General features: G+C 50.5%; 1 protein-coding gene across 2 annotated transcripts; it reads left to right on the top strand.

Moving 5' to 3' along the window:
- Positions 1 to 2,095: 2,095 nt before the first annotated feature.
- FZD8 (frizzled class receptor 8) lies at positions 2,096 to 14,169 on the top strand. Of its 2 annotated transcripts, XM_075746571.1 has the most exons (3): positions 2,096 to 2,200; positions 2,237 to 2,341; positions 11,517 to 14,169. In XM_075746571.1, exon 3 carries the CDS (start codon positions 11,691 to 11,693, stop codon positions 13,512 to 13,514), a length of 1,824 nt encoding a protein of 607 aa, XP_075602686.1. In that variant the 5' UTR covers positions 2,096 to 2,200; positions 2,237 to 2,341; positions 11,517 to 11,690; the 3' UTR covers positions 13,515 to 14,169. The 2 variants fall into 2 exon arrangements, with proteins under 2 accessions (XP_075602686.1, XP_075602685.1); XM_075746570.1 differs by lacking the exons at positions 2,096 to 2,200; positions 2,237 to 2,341 and having other exon boundaries at positions 10,021 to 14,169.
- Positions 14,170 to 14,386: the final 217 nt, after the last annotated feature.

Raw genomic sequence — 14,386 nt, 5'->3', positions numbered from 1 at the left:
AGTAATTCTAAAATAATAACAGGGAAAAGGGAAATTACTGGTCATCTACTGACAATGTACTATAATAAAATTCTGCTGACAGAAATTTGAAAGAAAAATGTATACCCTGTCAGGAAAAGAAATAAAACAGATGCCATCTATTTTGGTCAATATAACTACCAAGTAAACTTAAGTACACAGGAGTATAACTAGATATATCTACTTTCACATAACTGTAAAACTTCTGAAGATTTCATTAAAAATATAGAAAAAAAAATAGCTGATGTCTTACAAAACTAAGCATATGCTTATTTACAGATTTGATCATTAATGCCTGTGAAGGCTAGAAAAGCATAGTATTGCTTAGCAGTCATGAAGCAATCCAAATTCAATTGCCATGAAAACAAAGTTAAAAATATCTGGAAAGATATTTCTGTAAGAGTGCTAAGATGTGAAACAAGCAATAAAGAATAACAATCAACTTTTGCTTAAGAAACACCACATGTTGCCAGTTGCTGATAGATTCTGGCTACAAACTGCATTCTAACACTGAACTAATGACAGAACATAACACATACTAAAACTAATGTAGGTCATATTAACAATTTTTCTCCCCGAATTTCAATATTCGCTTTGTTTTCTCTTCTTGTCTTAATACAAAGTCCAGTGAACTCTGCAGGAGTCTTACACTAATGCTCTACCCACCAACTTTGGAAGAACACCCAAAAAGGCTCACAGTTGTATTTAAGACACAGTTGTAGCAAATTCTTACTGCTACAAGAAGAAATGAAAGAGAAATGGAAGCTGCAAAAGCAAAAAAAAACCCCAAAAACCCCACAACAACAAAAAAACAACAGAAAGCTTGAGACTCCAGAATCACAACCTATACAGATGAAATTTGCCCAGAGAGGTTGTGGATGCCCCCTCCCTGGAAGCGTTCAAGACCAGGTGGTTGGGGGTTTGGGCAACCTGGTCTAGTGAAGGGTGTTCCTGCCCATAGCAGGGGGGTTGGAACTAGACAATCTTTAAGGTCCCTTCCAACCCAAACCATTCTATGATTCTATGAAATTCTCTATCCTCGTGCTCATACCTTTTGTACTTGGCTTACACTTTTCTTGGAGGAAGGAGTTTCATTCCTGACAAATTTTGCTGAATTCCATATAGCCAAAGCCCACACTTACTCATTTATCAGTGTACTTCTCCTTACCCAAGGATGGCTATGCAAATTCAAATTAAAGGTCCATTTAGCTCAGTATCCTTCTTCCAAAAGCAGCCACAAGTCAAAGCCAAGAGAAGAGAGCATGAGCAAAGAAATCAACTACAGTATTTTCCCAGAATAACTTCCCAGTCTTCAACTATATTCCACTCAGGAATTCCTGAGACTGATGTGATTTATCTGTTTAGCTTGCGCAACACGTCTTCTCTTTCAAGCACTTAGCCCCTGAAACCCACATATACTGTTTGCATCCACAACATCCAAAAGCAAGACTACCTTGGGCAAAGAACTTAGAACTGTACCATAGTGATGCTGTTTTGTGCATATTCTGTGTTCAGTGGATACAGCTACTCACATTTGCTTATTAAAACCCAGACAAAATAAAAAAGCAAGATTGATGCATCCCTTGAAAGAAACTTCGAGTTTGCACATATCCCAGCAAGTTGAGTCCAGTGGGAACCAGCATTCTCAACACTGCAAAATGCTGCAAGAGCAAGAATTATAACAAGGTTGAATATAGCTGGAAAAGCAGGCAGATGTCATGAGTGAAAAAACAGACACCCTAACAAAAGCAGCAAAAAACCTCTGTGAGCCTCGCTCAGTCCAACAACTGAATTTTGATCCAAGGAGGTTAAATATAGGGCTGCCTGAAAATTTTCCACTGCATCTATTTTTGATGGGAAACGAGGCTTTCAGCTAAACACTTTTTGGTTGGATTTTTTTTTTTTTTGGCATGTCTAAGTATGTGCTTCTGCAAATATACTTTTCTTACCAAAAAGCCAAACTTACAAACCAAAATATTTTGACTGAAAACAAAAAAGGTTATTAAGAAATGTTAGTGTACCATTGCATTAAATCTGTGGCTTACCTGCTTTATGTGGCAAATCTCCTCTATCAACTAGACTTACCATTTAAATGACAACTCTGACAATAGATCACTTTGAGGGACTCCCTTCTTCCAGCACTCCCTTCAAAGAGGAAAAGATCATGGCACAGTTGAAGATGGTAGGCAGCCTCAGCCTTGCAGAACAGGACCAGCAGGCATCCAGATGATAATGTCGGAGGAGGACTACAGCAACATTTTTCAAATCAAGAGGTTTTAGTTTTCAAAGTCATCCAGTCCTCTGAATTCTGCCAAAGCATGTAGTTTTTTCCTAGAAAATTAAGACAAAAATGAAAAAAGTTTTGTATTTTTTATCAAAAATTCATACAGAAAATTTCATAGGTCAAGCAAGATTTTATTCATTAACCTGCAGATTCAAACCTAGCATCTGGATCCATCCATATACAAATCAGAAAAGCTTTAAACAGCAGTAAAATGTTTCAAATTTTCCATAGCAGTCCTGTTAGCAGGACTATTCAAAAGCCAAGGAGCTAAAATCAAACAAAAACAATAAAGGCTCATTAGATGGAGTAACTTAGTGAATGAGCCCTAACTTATAAAAGACCAACCAGCCTAACATACAAAAGCAAAGGGTGAAGATAAGATTCAAATAATGACTACACTTACTAGGTAAAAAATCTGAAATACAAAAAATCTGTATAGCAAAAGTGGCAAGAAAATGAGATATTCCATTTATTATTCCCTTTCAGGGGCTCTCTAATTCAGTGAATTAACCAGAAGGAATCAATTTGATAAGGCTAATGCAATAAAAAGTGAGAGTAACAGCTATCCCACTATGGCTGTTATCACCTCTTTTCTTGGAACCCCACAATTCACAGGAAGAATTGCAAGCCTCTCATGCAGAAACAGGCCCTGACCAGTCCAAGACAGAGAAGGACCCAACTAATCCTACCAGGGACAACGTCAGAACTAAATTTCTAATATCCATCTCTTCCCTTGTGTCTGTTTTCTGCAACACAACTCCCTCCCCACCTCTTCACCCCCCCAAAGGCAAAATAAATTAATAAATAAAAGAAAGGACAAGAAATCAATCAAGACTGCATCTTTTGTAACACTGTTGTGAGCCCACAAAAGACAACTGCAATAAATCTCATACCAGTGGAGTACTATTTTCTTTTTCCCCACCACACACACAGAGGACTATTACTGCCATCATTAGCACCAACTAAGAACCAAGAAAACTGAAAGGAAATGGCAAAGGAATATCCTTATTAAAAACTCAGTGGGTAAAACAAAAGGAAGGACATGAAAGGAAGGACACTTTCCTATCACAGTGAAATTCCTCTCAACACTTTCTTTTACTAAAATAAAAATAGCGAAAGGTTTTTAAGAGCGAGTTTCTGCTGAGACTAGGCACCTGACAGTTCCCCATAAGCAGTTCCAAACACTGCCTAATGCCGATTCCCTACATGGAGTTAACATCTTTGACTGTCTAATGTTATAAAGTGAAAACTGCTAACACAACTTGTCATTCTCGAGGCCAATTTATTCATCAAAATTAGCACAAGCCCAAGCCTGCTGTCCTTATTCATATTTGGAATCACCAGCCATTTATGTGTCGTCCCAGCAAAATTAACACAGTGAAGGATTAGTCAGGATCTAACCCAAGAGATAAAAAATTTGTTTGGAGTAAGTGAAACACAAAAAATAAATATTCAAAACGAGTAATGAAAGATGTGTTTGTTATTTCCATTTTAACTCCAGGGCAACGAGTAATTTCAGTAAGAATTTCTCAGTGTGATTTTTATCATTCAATATTTTAAAAATTACTACTGTGCATCCTCCATCAAAGTTGGGATTGGAAACAGTGAAACTTAAAAAAAGTCCTCTTCAAACACGCATACACACATACAAAATGTTATTTCCTTCAATTATGCCATTACTGACTTATGAGGTGCAAAAAGTAGTGTCAGAATTTATGAACAACTTTGTATTGTTCAAGGATTTAATGACAAGTGCTCCTCTTCAAATCAGTTATACAAAGTTTTCCTTTCTCATTGTATCTGGGATTTATCCCTCTCCATGCCTTTCGATGCAAAGTCAATTTTTTTCTACAGTTCACTTCTTATTCCTAAGTGCACTGCCTCATTATTTTTTTATTAATTTACAGCAAGTGAGAGGGCACACACGTAAGCTGATGTCTCTGTATAGTTTATGCAAAAGTTAATAAGTCAAAATGGACTACACTGCCTAATCTTGTCTCCACATCAACTCAGATAGCCCAGACTAGCCTACTGCGGATGGGGCATCCCTAGCTCAAAGCGTTTCATATCTACTTCTTTCACGTCTACTTCCACCAGGCTGGATCAGTTAGTAGAGAGCTGTGCTCAGGCTGGGCTAGATTTCTTGCCAGGAGTCCCATGGCTTCTTGCAGCGTGGCAGCCGAGCCGCTCCAACTCTGATTTACAGCTTATGAGAGAAAATCCTGCACTCCCCAGCTTGTGTTTTGTGGTTCTTCCCTACGCCCTGTCAGCATCGATAGTCAGAGTCGGTAAGTTACTTCTGCTATTACCCTGTCTGCTATCACCTAACCCAAATATAGATGCCACAAAGTTAAGACAGCTCAGGTTAACATATAGAACCTCATTAATTACTCCAGGCTATGGCTCAGTCAGGTAAGCCAGATAGTGGATGTCAGTCTCTTCTCCCAAGTAACAAGCGACAGGACAAGAGGAAATGGCCTCAAGTTGTGCCAGGGGAGGTTCAGTTTGGATATTAGGAAAAATTTTACCAGAAGGGTTATCAATCACTGGAACAGGCTGCCCAGGGAAGTGGTTGAGTCATCATCCCTGGAGATATTTAAAAGACGTGTAGATGTGGTGCTTAGGGACATGGTTTAGCGGATGGTGGATTTGGCAGTGCTGGGTTAACGGTTGGAACTTGATGATCTTACAGATCTTTTCCAACCTAAATGAGCTGGCAATGCAGTAGCAGTGGATATGTACCAGAAGCTTTGCAGGGGGTTATAACCATGCTGCTGAAACTGAGGTCCCCAAAACTGAAGACTGACCAAATGGACAGCCCAACCCATGCTGGGAGTAACAATGGTGCATGTGCCATTTGAGCATTTATGAGCATTAACAACATTTTGATGGAGCATGGAGACAGAATCACAGCTATCACCACAGAAGTCACTGGCGTGCTAGAGATCTGGACTTTTAGGAGAGTGGTGCATGTGTATGTTCTCATATTATACCCAGAGACAAAACCTGTCCTTGTCAGACTGCATCCACATAACTTTCCTGAGATTCAAGAGTGCATGTACATAGTAATGTTCTAGCAGTTGCCAGAAAGTAAATGGATGGTTACCTGGGCAATCAGAGGACGACAACACTACTCACTATGTCCATACATACTTAATATCGTTAGCAATTTAACTGCATGGTATTTGTATTATTCTCCAAATACAGTGACAATGAATAAACAGACTGTTTAACTTAGGGCAATTAGTCTTCAAAAGTCACATGATTTATCATGTGTGAAACATCACACCATGAGGTAGCAGAGGTAGATTATAAATGAAGCATGCTAAATAACGGACAAAAATTAAAAAATAGTATTAAGGAAAGTGAAAAAGATTGCCCTCAAGAACACTTATTTTCTTTGATAATCCATATAATCCATATTTTCTTGCATTCCTTCCTCCTCCATTGTTTCAATAACAAGAAATGTAGCAATATACAATTACACAGAGTGAGCCAATACATTGCAGCCCAATCATCAACTGCATAGTGTGAAAGAATAAAAGTCCTTTAATCTCATGTTGCCCTTGTGCTAAACTGTTGCTCCCACTAACTTCTTCTGCTGATTCCGCTGTCTGTGCCACTTCTCTTGTGAAGCCTACACATCCAAAGCAGCCTCAGGAAGAAGTCTAATCATGGTCTGCTCTTACGTTCAGCAGAAAATCCTCCAGCCACATTCCAGGCCGCAACCTGCAGCTTCACTGTTGGAAAAATTCTCAGAACACAGCACTGATCAATCACTTTGTCATCCTCCTTGATGGTAAAGGGACAGCAAAGTACTCTTCCAGCAGTTTCTCCTCCTTTTCTGCCACCTGCTCACTGCACTCCAGAAGTAGCTACTGCAGCACATTGCATTCAGCCTGTTTTCTTTTTGCATAAAGGCGCTCTCACATCTCACCAACCAATGGTACCATCATGGTACTGTGTCCATCCATCAGATCTGACATGCCTGAAAAGATGTAAACAGAACACTTCTTCTCAGCTACAAAAAGTTCTCACAAATCACAATAAAATGCAGGCTGCCTCAAAAGATGTGTTAATGCTTTTTTTTTTTTTTGTGAAAGAAAAGATACCCATCAAAATATAAGATATATATGTATGCTATACTCTCCCATCCCTATTTCTTTGCAGGTTTCAGAGTGCTGGATTTTTACTCATAATTTCTGCTTTGCAGACTTGTACAAATCAATGCGTCCCTTCCCATACTTGGGCTGCCCATCACTATGCTCAGTTCTGGACTACATGAGGCATGCAAGAGAAGAGGATGGATTGGAAAAAACGTTTCTCTTACTTTTAATTTGTACTTTTTAGGGAAAAACTGAACATAGCAAGATGTCACAACTCAACCTTATGCTGTCTACTAACTTGCCTGTAAAATACTCTTTCTTCCTGCTCCCATTTACCCTGTCCTCAAAAAGTTCCACAGTTTCTAGTTTCATGGTGTTGCTCAATGTATTGGCCATGCAAAATCCCCTGCGTCTTGTAGCTAACCAGCATGTGCACAGACAGTCTCTGGATAAAGCTCTGTGGCCTGCGATAGGAAGGAGATCAGCCTAGACAGTCCCTTCTGGTTTAATCCATTAAATGATTGCCTTCAGTCAAGGCTTCATTCTAACACGATTATTTGAACAATTTCCACGGACTGAGTTCTTCTTTTCAAACATTTTTACAAAAGCACCATTCATTGACCTATCCAGTGCAGACAATGCCACACCAAAGTTCACTGGAGAACATTAGGTGGGAATTAAAAAGCAATTTTTCGATCTTATAAACTAAACATCTGCATTTTAAATAAACAAAACACCATTTTAAATCCTAGACTTTATGTGGTATTTTTCTTTCCACTAAAAAATAATACCAAGAGCTAATTTACTAATCTTGAACTAAAATGCCCTGCAGTTACCATTACCTGGTTTGGTGTGATCTATCCAATCCCAAATGCAAAGCCTTAGATGCACACAAAAATTAAGCTTATGTTAGAGGGGCCAGTTGCAAACCTAAATGTTTGAATAAAAGAGGCATGAATATCTGTGGCAACAAAGACTTATAGAAGTGTTATCTACTTGTCAAATCTATAGATTTGCAAAAGGTTGTAGTATCTGTAACATTCTTGCTGGCTTTATTTTTCTGCATGATTTGATAACTGGACATCTGTTTTGAAATCCCTGTGAAAAGTGCTCTAAAATAATCTGTATTGCTATAGCAAAGCTCAGCTTTTCAAAAAAAGCAGCTGCTGTATTTACTGGAATAAACACACAAGCCATTTTAAAGACTTGACCCTTGATTCCTTCATCTCAGTACTTCTACTGACTTCAGGAAAGTCTCAGCATATGAGGAACACACAACGGGCTGTGATTCTGCAGCCTTGAGCTATGCAGGCTGCTTTTCAGTCAAATAAAGCAAAGCAGCTTCCCCACAGCTGTGCTGTTTTATATACCTGAAAGGCAATTTCAAAAATTATCATGGTCTTCCTAGGGAATTTGGATATGCAGTCATTACTAAATTGCCATAAAGTTCCATATTACCAATTTTGTTATTACTGAACAGCTTCAAGACACACAGTATCTTTGCGCTGCATCTCTTTTCACGCTGCAAGAAAACAACAGCATATGAACGACAGTAAAAATGAAGCCAAGTGTACCGTTGAGAAACTTGGTATTCTCTTATTTCTAGGAGAGTTATAGTGTAATTCTAAACTGTAGCATTCAGCATGTCTCCTGAGTTTCCTTGCTGAAATACCGCAATGGAAATTTTACAGCATCTGTGTTGCTTTTGGAAGCCATCACCTCACATCTGCTGTCTCTGTAGCGTAGAGCTTAAGTTCAGCGTAAAAAGGTACTTTGTAATAGGCAATAGGAATCCTGACAGAGCAGTAATTTACAGACTCACCCAGCTCTCCTGACTAGACTCACTCGTTTTTACATTCTGTAGAGATTTTTAAATAAGGTACTCTTCAAGCAGCCAGCAGTGTAGCAGTCACTCCTTAAAATGGAGCATCACATCCAGGGCTGGAAAGGGACTTTTGAAACCTGTGTCAGGCACGGACATCTCAGCCAGATGACAAATTTTTCATTTTGTTTTCTTCACTGGGCATTGTTCAATCCCCTAACGCTTTTCGGTAGGGTATTAACTAAATTAGCACTAAAATAACCATCAGCTACTTTCGGAAAAGTTCTGATTTTGACCACAAATACCACCACACATGTAGCAGTAGGGCTGATTTCACAACCCGGGATGCGAAACACGGAGGAGCACGGCCACGTCCTCCAAGCTCTTCTCTGTCACGTCTGAAGGCAAAACCCTCCCTCAGGTGAGCGCCGGGGTCGAGAGAGGGGTTTTGCAAATTACCGCAATGATTACACACTAAACGTGTTTATTGCCCCATTATCGCCCATTTCCTCCCGGCGGGGTAATCCCTGTGTTCGTTTACACAGAGACGGACGGGAGCGGAGAGCATCCTGTTAGCACAGCCAACAGACTCGGCATTGCTTTTTTGTTTTGCCTCCTCACGCGTTTGATTTCCTCCCGCCGCCCGCTCCGCCGCTCCCGCACCGCCCCCCGGGGCGGGATCGCTCCCCCTCCCGCTTCCCCCGCGCCGGTTTCGCTTCTCCCCGTTTGAAACCCGGCGAATCACAAAATTTTCACGCCGCCAAAAGACAAACCCCGCCGCGCCGCCACCCCGCCCGCTCCCCGAGCGGCGTGTTCCCGAGATTACAGTCATTACGGCCCCAGCGTGAGCTCCACACAAGCGCGAAGCGCAACAGCGCGTCAATTAACAAACAAACGCCCCGTCCTGGGAGGACGACAACCCCCCGGGACGGCCCCGCCGCGCACGGAACCCGCGCCCGCCGCCTCTCCCCTTAAGGTGGCCCGGCTACGGAGGGGCCACCCGAACGCGAAGCCTCGCTTCCCCGGAGCGGGCGGGGGAAAGCGGCGAGTCCCCCTCGGGGCCGCCCCACGGTCCCCGGGAGCGGAGGTCAGCGGGCAGCCGGGCGGCCTCCGCCCGCGGTGCGGCGGGACAGGGGGCGGCCCGCGGCCTTGCGCGGTGGCGCCTGCGCAGGGAGCCAGCCGCGCGCGTGGCGCCTCAGCCCCCTCAGGCCCTGCCGGCTGCCCCCGGCCCGGCCCCACCGCCAGGAGCGGCGGATTCCCGCGGGCGGCCGGCGGGAGCCACCGCGCTCCGCTTCAGCTCCTCTGCCGCGCCGGGGGCCGGCGTTGCTCTCTCGGAAGGCGGCCCGGGCGGGTCACGCAGCCTTCGGCGGCTGCACGCGGCTCCTCAGCGAGTCACCGCCTTCGCCGCCGGGCGGACGCGAAAGCTCCGGGAGGCCGGTTCCAGCTGGGCCGCGGCTCCTGGAGCTCCGGCTGGGCTGCAGGGCACTCGCCGGGGGCGGCCGCGGCGCGGGCCGCCGAGCCGAACCTCGGTCCCTCCCTGGCACCAGCTCGAACCGACCGGCCGCGCACACCTGCGGCGGGAGCTGCCCTGTCGGTGGCCGCGCCGGCCCCCACGGGGAAGCGTTCACCTGCCCGGGAGCGGGGCTGCTCCCCCCAGTCCCACGGGGAACTTCAGCTGCCGACCGGTCCCAGGTGTGCGCACACTACGGGTGTGGATGCACGCCAACACGCGTGCGTGTGTGCGTGTACCCGGTCGCTGAGCTGCAGGTTGTACTCGCAACTGCCCGCGCTGCAGGAACCCCCGTTGTGCCAGTCCCACACTTCTTCCCTGCTCTTTAGCCCTAGCCGTGACCCGAGCAGAACACCAGTAGTGCATTGCAGACTACGCGTTGTACACGCGTGTGCCGACAGCTGTGCAGTGGGCGACTGGAGACGCGGGAAGCCCGAGGCGGCCAAGGCCAGGCGCCGGCCACGCCACCGCTCGGTGCCAGCGGGTCTCCAGCCTCGCCGCGCTCCCACCTCCTCCGCTAACACGTGCGGCAGCCGGTCCAAACTCGGCCTTAGCACCGCGGGGCGGGACGGCGGGAGGCGACCAGCGTTTGCCATGCTCACACCGGCGCAGGCTGAAAACGCCCGCGGATACCGAAGGTTCGTTATAAAACCGCTTCCGAGCAGACTCCGGGCAGTTGAACTGCTGCTGCTCCTCCAGTGAACCCGACTTGACTAGGACTCCTCGCAAGGGGAAGAAGTACCCAGCAGCAGCCCGCGCACGCCGCAGGGAGCGTTTCAGGGGGCGGCGCCGCACCCCTCCGCACGGGCAGGAGCCCGCGCAACGCGGGAGAAACCACCGCCACGTCCCCCGCGGCTGAGGGTCACCGAAGAACACCCGCCGCGCCGCGACCACGGCGCCAGCTCCACCTTAAGGAGGGCTGGGGCCGGCCCCCCCCGCTCCCCGCCCGGGCCCGACCGATAGGCGGCCGAGGCGATGGAGGCGGGGCCTGGCGGCGCTCGCTATAAATATTCATGAGAGCGCGGCGGCCGGAGTGGCGCTGCCGGGGCCGGAGAGCGAGAAGTTGCGCGGAAGCGCTGCAGCGCTCGCCCCGCGGCTCAGGTGGCGCGATCGTGGCCAGTGGCGCCCGGCGGCCGGCTCGCCCCTCCGCCGGCGGAGGAGGAGGTCGGCGGCTGAGAGCGAGGACTGACTGACTGGCCGGCTGGCGGTCGCCCGCCCGCAGAGCCGGGCGCTCGGGCGGGCGGCAGGAGGAGCCGCTCCGGCCGCCCCAGCACCGGCCCCGCCGCTGCCCGCCCGCTCGCGGCAGTAGGAGCCCGGCGCCGCGGGGCGCACCGCCTGGTCCCCGGGACGCCTCAGCCATCTTGACCGCGCTGCGCGGGGGCTGACGGCGAAACTTCTCTGCCGCCGCTCCGTGCCCGGCCGGCGCTGGAGCAGCGGCGAGAGAAGCGGCCACCCCCCCCTGCGCAGCCAGCCCCGGGAGGAGCGATGCGACGGCGGCTGAGGGGCCTTCCCTGAGCGGACCCTCGTCCTCCGGCGTCGCGCGGGGGCTCGCCGGCGGCTCCTCCTCACCGGGTGCCCGCGGGGCCGCCTCCCTCCCGGGCGACGGAGCCCCGCGGGGGCAGCGAGTACTCTCACCTGCGGCCGGCACGGAGGGGGCCGCCCTCCGCCCCCCAGAGGGGTAGCCGGGCCGGGGGGGTGCTGTGGCGCCGCGCTCCCCGTGGCTGCTAAGCGGGACGGGAGAGGAGCCGGGGCCGCCGCCCGCCGCCGAGCATGGAGTGGAGTTACCTGTTGGAAATCACCTCGCTGCTCGCCGCCCTGTCCCTGCTGCAGCGCGCCGGCTGTGCCGCCGCCTCGGCCGCCGCCGCCGCGTCGTCCTCCTCGACCAAGGAGCTGTCGTGCCAGGAGATCACCGTGCCCCTCTGCAAGGGCATCGGCTACAACTACACCTACATGCCCAACCAGTTCAACCACGACACGCAGGACGAGGCCGGGCTGGAGGTGCACCAGTTCTGGCCGCTGGTGGAGATCCAGTGCTCCAGCGACCTCCGCTTCTTCCTCTGCAGCATGTACACCCCCATCTGCCTGGAGGACTACAAGAAGCCGCTGCCGCCCTGCCGCAGCGTCTGCGAGCGGGCCAAGGCCGGCTGCGCCCCGCTCATGCGCCAGTACGGCTTCGCCTGGCCCGACAGGATGCGCTGCGACCGCCTCCCCGAGCAGGGCAGCCCGGACACGCTCTGCATGGACTACAACCGCACGGACCTCACCACGGCCGCCCCGCCGCCCGCCAAGCCCCCGCTCCGCGGCGCCAGGCCCGGCGGCCCCGCCAAGGCGCCCCCCGCCGCCCCGCCGGCCGAGGCCCCGCGCAAGCCGCGGCCGCCGCCGCCCTGCGAGCCGGGCTGCCAGTGCCGGGCGCCCATGGTGTCGGTGTCCAGCGAGCGGCACCCGCTCTACAACCGCGTCAAAACGGGGCAGATCGCCAACTGCGCCCTGCCCTGCCACAACCCCTACTTCAGCCCCGACGAGCGCGCCTTCACCGCCTTCTGGATCGGGCTCTGGTCCGTGCTGTGCTTCCTCTCCACCTTCGCCACCGTCTCCACCTTCCTCATCGACATGGAGCGCTTCAAGTACCCCGAGCGCCCCATCATCTTCCTGGCCGCCTGCTACCTCTTCGTTTCCCTCGGCTACCTGGTGCGCCTGGTGGCCGGACACGAGAAGGTGGCGTGCAGCGGCGGGGCGGGGGCGGGCGGCGCGGGGGCCGGGGCGGCGGGGGCCGGCGGCGGCGCGGCGGCGGGGGCTGCGGCGGCGGGGGGGCGCGGCGCGGCGGGCGGCGCGGCCGAGCTGCAGCCGGAGCTGGCGGTGGCCGAGCACGTGCGGTACGAGAGCACCGGCCCGGCGCTGTGCACCGTGGTCTTCCTGCTCGTCTACTTCTTCGGCATGGCCAGCTCCATCTGGTGGGTCATCCTCTCCCTCACCTGGTTCCTCGCCGCCGGCATGAAGTGGGGCAACGAGGCCATCGCCGGCTACGCGCAGTATTTCCACCTGGCCGCCTGGCTGCTCCCCAGCGTCAAGTCCATCGCTGTGCTGGCGCTCAGCTCTGTGGACGGGGACCCCGTGGCTGGCATCTGCTACGTGGGCAACCAGAGCCTGGAGAACTTACGGGGCTTCGTGCTGGCACCTCTGCTCATCTACTTGGCCATCGGCTCCATGTTCCTGCTCGCTGGCTTCGTCTCGCTCTTCCGCATCCGCAGTGTCATCAAGCAGCAGGGCGGCCCTACCAAGACCCACAAGCTGGAGAAGCTGATGATACGCCTGGGCCTCTTCACCGTGCTCTACACTGTGCCAGCTGCCAGCGTGGTCGCCTGCCTCTTCTACGAGCAGCACAACCGACCCCGCTGGGAGGCCACGCACAACTGCCCCTGCCTGCGTGACCAGCAGCCTGATCAGGCCCGCCGCCCTGACTATGCTGTCTTCATGCTCAAGTACTTCATGTGCCTGGTGGTGGGCATCACCTCTGGTGTTTGGGTCTGGTCCGGCAAGACCCTTGAGTCCTGGAGGGCCCTCTGCACCCGCTGCTGCTGGGCCAGCAAAGGTGCTGCCGTGGCTGGGGGCGCAGGGGCAGGAGCAGGCGGGCAGGCAGCAATCGCCACAGCAGGAGGACTTGGGGCTGGAGGCGGTGGCTCCCTCTACAGCGATGTCAGCACTGGCCTGACGTGGAGGTCCGGCACCGCCAGCTCTGTCTCCTACCCCAAGCAGATGCCCCTGTCTCAAGTGTGAGGAAGGGGGAGAGAGAGGCCAAAGGCTAGGCAATGAGGGACGCTGGCCTGCCTAAAATGCCCCCTCACTGTTTGGTGCCATTAATGAACCCCTAATGGTCCTTATTAGCCACAGCTTGTATAGAACAATGCAGCTGGCAGAGGCCCCAAGCTCCAGCCCCCTCCTCCTTCCCCTCCATTCATATGCAGGGAGCATGTACTTCAAGGAGCCAGCTTATTATTTTGCTGGCAGAGGAGAGTAGAGGCTCACCCGTGTCTTGCAGAGGGCAAGGCACAGCGGCTTCTGATTCACTCTGGACTAACAGCAGCTCTTTGCTCATGGGAGGGAGAGTCTTCCTTGCCCCCCCCCCCCCCCATCCTGAGGTGGGAGTCTGCTGGGACTACAGGTTTTTGGGATATTGGTGACCAGGCAAATGCCTTACAATACAGACTGAATCAAAACATGTCTTAATTATACACCCCAGCTAAATACGGGTTTCCTACATTAAAGGATGTATTTATATAATTATTTGTTACCTTGTACAGATGTGTAAAATATGTATATATCCAAAGCTATACAGTCTGTAAATTTTTTTTGTAAAAAAGTGTAGAGGCTACCCCTGTAAGAGCAAATATGAGTATTCTATTTTGTCAATAAAATGACTTTTGATAAATGACTTTTTCAGGCTTTTCCCCTACTCCTGCCCTGGTTGTTCCAGCTGCTGTGTCTTTAGGTGATTCTATAAGCTATCCGCTACATTCATGCTCTGGTCATTACTGTATACTAGATGGCTGCCTCTATTAAAGCAGTGAGATACTTAGACAGAAGGAAACCAAGTCATTCAACAACTTGTTCTGAAAAAGTATTTGCCAAAACTGGGACGTGCCTTACCA

This window comes from Balearica regulorum, chromosome 2 (assembly GCF_011004875.1).
Source record: "Balearica regulorum gibbericeps isolate bBalReg1 chromosome 2, bBalReg1.pri, whole genome shotgun sequence".
NCBI classification, from domain to species: Eukaryota; Metazoa; Chordata; class Aves; order Gruiformes; family Gruidae; genus Balearica; species Balearica regulorum.
The sequence above is the reverse complement of the archived record's forward strand: the minus strand, read 5'-3'. Positions and strand labels throughout refer to the sequence as shown.

What these genes read in the sequence shown, in the direction of transcription:
- FZD8 (XM_075746570.1), top strand. Translation starts at nt 11,511, where the DNA reads ATGGAGTGGAGTTACCTGTTGGAAATCACCTCGCTGCTCGCCGCCCTG.